Source organism: Pseudochaenichthys georgianus, chromosome 17, assembly GCF_902827115.2.
Source record: "Pseudochaenichthys georgianus chromosome 17, fPseGeo1.2, whole genome shotgun sequence".
Lineage (NCBI taxonomy): Eukaryota > Metazoa > Chordata > Actinopteri > Perciformes > Channichthyidae > Pseudochaenichthys > Pseudochaenichthys georgianus.
Window position 1 is genome coordinate 40325400 of NC_047519.1, and position 9439 is coordinate 40334838.

Below are 9439 nucleotides of genomic sequence, written 5' to 3' on the forward strand. Positions count from 1 at the left end.
GAATCGTCGTGTTGGAGGAGTTTTGGTCTTAAAAGTCCTGTCTCATCAAACCATAGTTGAGAAGGTATAGACCAAACTAAATGACTCTGAACCACCGTGTTGGGATTTAAACACGAGGCTAAAGACCTCGCCTCGTAAAATAACCATCATCTCTGTAGCGTCCCTTGTTGGCTCTGCCTCCAGCTGCTGGTCGCAATTAAATCTCAGCAGGAGACATCCAGACACATATCTAATGAGAAGCTGAGCGTATAACATCCAGGAAGGCTGTGCAACGCTTTAATGATGCACTTTAGCTAATGTGTGTTAGCCTTACTTTAGCTAACACACACACAGGAACATCTGGTGGATTAACGGACAACTGTTCATCCCGTTTGTGAGGGTCTTTTTCTCACCAGCTGTAGAGACGTGGTTCTTGGATTGTTGAGCCTTTTCTACATCTGTGTTTGAGGTATTTCACTGACGATCATTCACTACGAATCCTTCTGTGTAAGTTATTCACGCTACTGGGATTTTGGCAGGCACCTCGCAGGGAATTTAAATCAGTCATATGTGGAGCGGAGCGGCGCAGTGGGCTGTGCGTGAGATAATCAGATCAAGCGGGCGTTGGAGACTCCAGTTCGAAACCCGCGTCAGGCCGCTGTGTCCTTGGGCAAGACACTTCACCCGAATCTGCTCCTGTGGGTCCTGTCCACAGTACATGTATGATATCGATGTGTACTTGTAACGCGCCTCGATGACTTCGAGGTGTGAAGATGGGCGGTGTGGCGCAGTGGGCTGTGCACTGATCATCAGATGAAGGGGGCGAAACTGTAAATATCCGTAAAGTGCTTTGGGTCATTGAAAAAACGCTATAATAATTTAAATATAAGGAATTATTATTATTATATGAGGTACGTTTAAAGAAAAGGCATTGTGTTGTTTGATACAACACAATTTGTTAGGAACTGGTGCCAAATATTTAATTGTAGTTAAAACTATAGACGTGACAAATATCCGCGAATAATAACTCACATTTTGAAATCTCATACGTTTTTTATGGTCTTTGCATCTTCTTAGGAAAACTCTAAGAGCTCTTCTGCAGAATGATGCTTTCAAATCCAAAGAAATGTAGGTTTTTTAAAGGTTTGAATGGATGTCAGTAACTATTAGTGGTACTATTGTTTTGTATATATTATAGTTACGATATAAGAATGTTATTTTGGTCGGGAAACCGTGACATTGAATATGTTCTATCGACAAATCTCAAACATCTCGTTTTTTCGCTTGTGGTAGAAATTGTTCCTTAAATAACCTCAGTGTGTACCGTATGTTCACATACATTCATCCTATAATATATGTGTGTGTGTATGTGTGTGTGTGGGAGGTGAGAATGTATGCACAGTGTTCACATTTGAGAGTGTGCATAAACGTGTCCGCGTGGGTGTCTGCACTGAAGGTTTTATATCGTGTGTGTGTGTGTGAGTGAGGGGAGTATGCAAGCTTGTGTGTGTAAGTGTGTACATGTCAGTGTCTTTTCATGTTCTCCTCAGAGTGTGTGAGATATACATGTGTGTGTGTCTGTGTGCGTGTGTGAGTGTGTGTGTTTCTTTCTTGTGCTTGCGTGGGTACATGTGTTCCAGCTGTTTGTATTAGTGACATTGTTCCTGTGAAGTTTTGATTCCTTCTCAGCTTCTCTCACACACACACATACACCCCCCCCCCCCCCCACACACACACACCCCCCCCCCCCCACACACACACTCACACTTAGCCACTTCTTGGTGCGATGCCCAGATTTGAAATGCATAGCGTTTCTGTTGCTTTTAATGGAACACCAGTGTGTGTGCCTCGGGGGAAACGTACACACACTGCTCCGACACTGGTTTCCAGATTGATACACTCCCTTCCTGAATTCACACGGCTCTCTCTTCATCTTCCCGCAGGCTGTTTAAATCTGCACCGCAATCAAGGAGAAGGCCTCGGCGAGTGGAGCGGAACCATACTTGCCAACCCTCCCGATTTTCGCGGGAGACTCCCGATTTCATAGCCCTCTCCCGGTTTCCTCCCGGGATCACATTTCTCTCGATTTCTGACTAAATCAGATTTACTCAGGACTGTTTGGACTCAGACTTTAATACAGCTACACCATTGTTTGGTTTCCATGGTAGCGCGTCTCTTTAGTCGCGCGCAACTGAAAGTCTGAGAGGGTGAGGCAGATAGTCACAGAAAACAGAACAAGAATCGACTGCTCACTCCTTTCCTGTAGCCCACACATATGCTCCATCAAGGATGCTGCTACGGGCCGCAAGGCAGTGCACTTACCACGACAATAAGCATGTTAATGTTAATCTCACAGCTCCGGCGATCCACTAGCACCCCCCGCGCTGGTTTTGAAATGCACCCGATTTCCGAGGTCTCAAGGTTGGCAAGTATGAGCGTCACACACCGTAACAGTAAACACAAACTAGCGAGACATTAGCATAACCCAAGGTCAGAAACAATCACTCCCCCAGGACCCCGCAGATCTATTTTCTTTTCGTGAACGAGAAGCGAGCGGAGAGAGAGAGTCGTGCGCATGTCCTTCCCCACGCCTTGTGTTTGCTGCGAAACCATCATTAATATTCATGGAGCAGAACCTCCACACTGCTGCTGGAGCTACGCAAGTGGAGCATCAAAACGTGTATATTGTACGACGGGAGGCTGCCTTTGTTTCCGCGGGATGTTGGAGCCTGGCATAGTGTAGCGTTGGTGTTACAATGCAGAGGAGGCAGAGGTGGGAAGTAGTGGAGTACAAATACTTTGTTACTGTACATTACAAGTGCATTTTTCTGGTATCAATACTTTACTCCACTACTTATTTTCTGAAGACTTTTTACTTTGACTTCTTACATGTTGAACACAAATACCTGTACTTTCTACTTCTCACATGTTGAACACAAATACCTGTACTTTCTACCTCTCACATGTTGAACACAAATACCTGTACTTTCTACCTCTCACATGTTGAACACAAATACCTGTACTTTCTACTTCTTACATGTTGAACACAAATACCTGTACTTTCTACTTCTTACATGTTGAACTCAAATACCTGTACTTTATACTTCTTACATGTTGAACTCAAATACCTGTACTTTCTACTTCTTACATGTTGAACTCAAATACCTGTACTTTCTACTTCTTACATTTTGAACTCAAATACCTGTACTTTCTACTTCTTACATGTTGAACACAAATACCTGTACTTTATACTTCTCACATGTTGAACACAAATACCTGTACTTTCTACCTCTCACATGTTGAACACAAATACCTGTACTTTCTACCTCTCACATGTTGAACACAAATACCTGTACTTTCTACTTCTTACATGTTGAACACAAATACCTGTACTTTCTACTTCTTACATGTTGAACTCAAATACCTGTACTTTATACTTCTTACATGTTGAACTCAAATACCTGTACTTTCTACTTCTTACATGTTGAACTCAAATACCTGTACTTTCTACTTCTTACATTTTGAACTCAAATGCCTGTACTTTCTACTTCTTACATGTTGAACTCAAATACCTGTACTTTCTACTTCTTACATGTTGAACACAAATACCTGTACTTTCTACTTCTTACATGTTGAACTCAAATACCTGTACTTTCTACTTCTTACATGTTGAACCCAAATACCTGTACTTTATACTTCTTACATGTTGAACTCAAATACCTGTACTTTCTACTTCTTACATGTTGAACTCAAATACCTTTACTTTCTACTTCTCTCATGTTGAACACAAATACCTGTACTTTCTACTTCTTACATGTTGAACCCAAATACCTGAACTTTCTACTTCTCACATGTTGAACTCAAATACCTGTACTTTCTACTTCTTACATGTTGAACTCAAATACCTGTACTTTCTACTTCTCTCATGTTGAACTCAAATACCTGTACTTTCTACTTCTCTCATGTTGAACACAAATACCTGTACTTTCTACTTCTTACATTTTGAACTCAAATACCTGTACTTTCTACTTCTTACATGTTGAACTCAAATACCTGTACTTTCTACTTCTCTCATGTTGAACTCAAATACCTGTACTTTCTACTTCTCTCATGTTGAACACAAATACCTGTACTTTCTACTTCTTACATTTTGAACTCAAATACCTGTACTTTCTACTTCTTACATGTTGAACTCAAATACCTGTACTTTCTACTTCTTACATGTTGAACCCAAATACCTGAACTTTCTACTTCTCACATGTTGAACTCAAATACCTGTACTTTCTACTTCTCTCATGTTGAACTCAAATACCTGTACTTTCTACTTCTCTCATGTTGAACTCAAATACCTGTACTTTCTACTTCTTACATGTTGAACTCAAATACCTGTACTTTCTACTTCTTACATGTTGAACACAAATACCTGTACTTTCTACTTCTTACATGTTGAACTCAAATACCTGTACTTTCTACTTCTTACATGTTGAACCCAAATACCTGTACTTTATACTTCTTACATGTTGAACTCAAATACCTGTACTTTCTACTTCTTACATGTTGAACTCAAATACCTGTACTTTCTACTTCTCTCATGTTGAACACAAATACCTGTACTTTCTACTTCTTACATGTTGAACTCAAATACCTGTAATTTCTACTTCTTACATGTTGAACCCAAATACCTGAACTTTCTACTTCTCACATGTTGAACTCAAATACCTGTACTTTCTACTTCTTACATGTTGAACTCAAATACCTGTACTTTCTACTTCTCTCATGTTGAACTCAAATACCTGTACTTTCTACTTCTCTCATGTTGAACTCAAATACCTGTACTTTCTACTTCTTACATGTTGAACACAAATACCTGTACTTTCTACTTCTCACATGTTGAACTCAAATACCTGTACTTTCTACTTCTCTCATGTTGAACACAAATACCTGTACTTTCTACTTCTCACATGTTGAACTCAAATACCTGTACTTTCTACTTCTTACATGTTGAACTCAAATACTTGTACTTTTTACTTCTTACATGTTGAACCCAAATACCTGTACTTTCTACTTCTTACATGTTGAACTCAAATACTTGTACTTTTTACTTCTTACATGTTGAACCCAAATACCTGTACTTTCTACTTCTCACATGTTGAACTCAAATACCTTTACTTTCTATTTCAAACATGTTGAAGTCAAATACCTGTACTTTCTACTTCTTACATGTTGAACTCAAATACCTGTACTTTCTACTTCAAACATGTTGAACTCAAATACCTGTACTTTCTACTTCTCTCATTTCCCAAACAGCTGGTTCCTTTAGTCTGAATGTGTGTTTGGTGCGTGATCATTATTCTTTAGAGTCGCTGCGTGCCTATTGGTTGGAACACGATCCGTGTATCCATCACTTCCTGGTCTTCTCTAAAGAAGAGGGACCAATGGAAACGTTGTCATGTTGCCGTTGTTCAGCATGGAAACATTCATTAGCTAACAATGACATTATTGTTCTATTGATATAAAGGGAGGTCAGGTACTCTTTAAAGCAGCTGCTAGGTATGGGTACTTTTTACTGAAGTACACTTCAAAGCCTCTTTACTTTGACTTGAGTAAAGAAGTTCAGTCAGTACTTCTACTTTCACCAGAGTATTTTTAAACACGAGTATCTGTACTTCTCCTTGAGTAAAGCATGTGTGTACTGTTGTACTTACGATGGGGCTGGCGTTGATGTAATCAGAGTTTCCTTGGCTGTTCTCCACCTTCAAGGGGATTCTGGAATGATCATCTGGAACACAACGGAGGAAATCAGGAAACGTTGTCTTCAAATCGCTCTAAGGAGACTAAGGAGTGTACAGTTGCCACGTTACATGCATAGCAACTAGTCATTATTGGCGTACATGTTGAGTATGAAGGACTCCCACTGTAGCCTCAATATACTTCTGTACTTATAGTTGCTATTTCGAGTGCACAAGTGCATCCAAATGAACCTGGATTAAAGTTTAGGGCGTGATGCTGGACACACGGAACGGCAGCCATTTTGTTTTTGGGATAATCGAGCGATTTATTAGGATTTTCCTCACAAACAATAACGTTGTTTCAAATGTTCTTACAATGTGTCTAGCTCCGAATTCAAAGCATGGCGACATGTAGTATAAGTGTAACGAATAGGACTGAAAGAAAATATTGAAGAAGGGCAGTATACGTATTGAGACGAGACAGAAAACGAGAGGATATTTTTTTTTTATATATATATAAAACTGACTGTTTGAGTACATTCGGGAACATGCAAACAGGAATATAAGAGTGCAGTCAGCTGTTCTGTTGACTCTTGATGGTAGAAAGCATCAAGTCAACTTCGGAGGATGTGCCCTCCACCCTCTCAGGTCCACTTACACTTTCTTCTGAATTGTTACATCGTGCTATTCTGTTCTTTCCTCCCTTAACGAGCGAGTTGCAGGAGAAGCCAGTGGTGCTTCAAATAGGAAGCACCATCTATTCCTCCTGACGAACTGCTCTCCCTGCTGACACCCTGGATTTCATTAAGCGCGGCGCAGAGAACGGTCTATTTCCACAGAGGCTTAGCACATTTTAATCATTGATGAGGTCGGTGCAGGAGAGCTTTAATAGAAAACTAATTTACAACCCTTCTGCTCGCTGCATCTGCTTCTGATAATAGCGTCCGGGCGGAGAGTATGGGAGTGTTGTCGAGGAAAGCGTTGATCAGGAGGAGAGCTTTGGACCTTTTAGACATAGTCTGCCCTCCATGTCCTCCACATGTCTCTTATCGTGCTACCTGCGGTGCCAATGCTGTCAGAATCCGATGAAGTCGAGCCCAGGTTGATTGGTAATATAATCTCCTGTGCATACTGACATTTAGACTCAATAAAGTCACCGTACACAAGTATACGTCATTATGATAAAGAAATGATCATATTTGTTACTTTGTTGAGTTTTTGCAGACATGTAAACCAAAGAATTGAGCCACAATTGAAATGCAGATCATGTTCTGTTAGCATTAGCATGTTTGGACGAACTTAAAATGTACTTTAAGCGTTTTTTTATTTTTGGTTTCTTACCAAAAAATAACTGCCTAATCTGTAATGTTGTGTTTTATATATTTTAAGTGTGTATTTTTTATGAATGAAGTGTCGTTGAGTTTCTAGAAAAGCGCTATTATTACCTATGTATCTTTTAATCTTTGATAATGGCTTTAGTAACACAAGCAGATTCAGATCAGCTGATAGGCTGTGGTGCGAGTGCTGATATGTTTGTGCTGATTTCCATCTTATCTTTCTCATGATAAGAAAAGACAAAGCGTGACCAGTCTGAGCCCTTACAGTAACTGTGGATGCAGGAAGGCAGCAGTGAAGCAGTATTTATGTATTTTAGATAATGATTATTCAAACTGCTCTGGTCAAAAGCAAGGGAGAAGAGAAATCTGTTGTAGCAACCAAAGATATGAACACATCACTATCTAAATGCTAATGTGCACTTGACAAGTTACTAGGATCCTGATGAGGCTGCGCAAATACGATCACATCACCCCCATCCTTAAAGCACTACACTGGCTCCCCGTGGAACTGAGGATCGAATTCAAGGTCTCCGTCCTCACCCACCAGTGTGTCCATGGAACTGCCCCTCCCTACCTCAAGGAACTCCTCACCCCCCTTACCTCCTTGCGGACCACCTGCTCCCCAGCAACTCCAACTTCCTCAAACCCCCCAGGACTAAGCTCCGTACTACGGGAGACCGGGCCTTCTGCTCGGCTGCCCCCAGTCTGTGGAACGCTCTCCCCGACCACATGAGAGCACCACAGAGCGTGGAGGCTTTTAAAAAAGGCCTCAAAACCCATCTCTTCAAAAGAGCCTTTCCCTAGACCTTCTTATCACCCTTTTATTTATTTTTATTTTTGTATTGCTTTTTATTAATACTACCGTGTTGTGTAATGTTTATTTATACTGTTCATGCTCACTGCTTGTAGCACTTCGGGATTTGAATTCAAATATGAAGTGCTTTATAAATGGAACCCATTATTATTATTATTATGACTGCTACTCAGATAGACCCTATCCAAACTGAGAGACTTCATGTCTTACAGGCTACGACGGCAGAGACGCAGTATTTCTTTTGGATAACGATGAGTAAAACTTCTCTTTCCATTGCATGGTAAGAACAAAAAGGGAGAAGTTGACATTTGATTGAATGAAAGTACACCAATCAGAACAGAAGATATGTCTGCATTACTATCTAGATGCTAATGTGTAATGACCGCGACTCTTAACTTCTTCACAGATGGACCCTAAGAAAACAATCCAGACTGAGAGACTTCTTGTCTTCGCTGTAAAATGTCTCGACAGTAGGCTATTTTTATTATATGTACATCACTTTGGCGCGACCTAAAATCGTTTATATATGCTATATAAATAAAACTGGATTTGTCTTACATGCCACCACAGCGGAGGAGCGGTTCTTCTTGGCGTTCCCCTCCTTCAGACCCACGGTGCAGGCGTTGGGCTCGGCCTGATACGCACACAGAGCCTCCCACTCCTTCGCCAGGCGGTCCTTATTCTTCATGTGGTCCTCCATGTAGGACTGAGGGAGGAGAAGAGAGAGAGGAGGAGGTGAGGAGAACATCTGGAGACACTGCAGGGTTGTCTACTATACTCCTGTTTCTTTACAAAGACCTACTTCGATGCAATTATTATCGACGTCTTGTGTCTTTTTATTGGGAAGAGGGTTTCAACTGATTTGTGAACCGCACAATTTCACATATTTCAGCCCACTGTGGAATCACCTTCAAGACGATGAACGTCAAGTGTATGTTTAACTTAGAGATTTAGTAGGAAGTCTGTGTTTTGTTGCTTATGGTAAAATGCATGTTATATGAGATGCCTGTCCGTTCTTGTATGACTTTAAAGAAGACATTATTCATAGGCTTTGTGTCATTGTGCTCATCCAACGATGCAACATACGTAATCCTAATAGTTCAGTAAAACACATCCTATCCTTTCCACTCACTCCGCTTCTTTACGCACAACGACCTGGACGTATAAACCATGGATAGCGTCCGAATGCATGTCTTCATTATTTCATAAGTTCTTATCGGTCCATCTACTCTACCTGAAAAACCAGACGTACCGTTATAGGTGTTCATGATTAAGCGAGACACGGTGACTTTGATGAACTGTCTGCTAATGAACCCGGCATATCGAAGCTGAAGTTGTTTCGAGGACAATGCGCTCAGCTCGAGCTGCTAGCGCGAGATAATGAAGCTTGTTTCTCCTCGTTAGCAAATCTTAAAAATAAGGCATTTTACAAACAAATGACTGACAGAGAAAAAGCTTTGAGCCTCATTTCAAAGACTTTTTTTGAGCTTTTTTTAAAGACTGATTAGTGAAGAATCTCATGGGATCAGATTTCTATTTGCTTCGATCAGGACATAAAGCAATATAAGATATCAGCTTTG

At 40.7% G+C, this 9439-nt stretch overlaps 1 protein-coding gene and 1 long non-coding RNA gene across 2 annotated transcripts in view; one reads left to right on the top strand and one right to left on the bottom strand.

Annotated features, from left to right (window-relative positions):
• Positions 1-9439, bottom strand: part of LOC117462104 (receptor-type tyrosine-protein phosphatase N2-like) — a 305455-nt gene that overhangs the window by 27858 nt on the left and 268158 nt on the right. Inside the window, exons 16-17 of the mRNA XM_034104169.2 lie at positions 8418-8565; positions 5685-5758 (exon numbers count right to left, since the gene is read on the bottom strand). Of these exons, the coding sequence (XP_033960060.1) occupies positions 5685-5758; positions 8418-8565 (222 nt within the window). The remainder of the gene's footprint in view (positions 1-5684; positions 5759-8417; positions 8566-9439) is intronic.
• Positions 2618-8330, top strand: LOC117462107 (uncharacterized). The gene is made up of 3 exons (XR_004553801.2): positions 2618-2752; positions 8072-8139; positions 8266-8330. It is a non-coding gene; the product is annotated as an uncharacterized lncRNA (long non-coding RNA).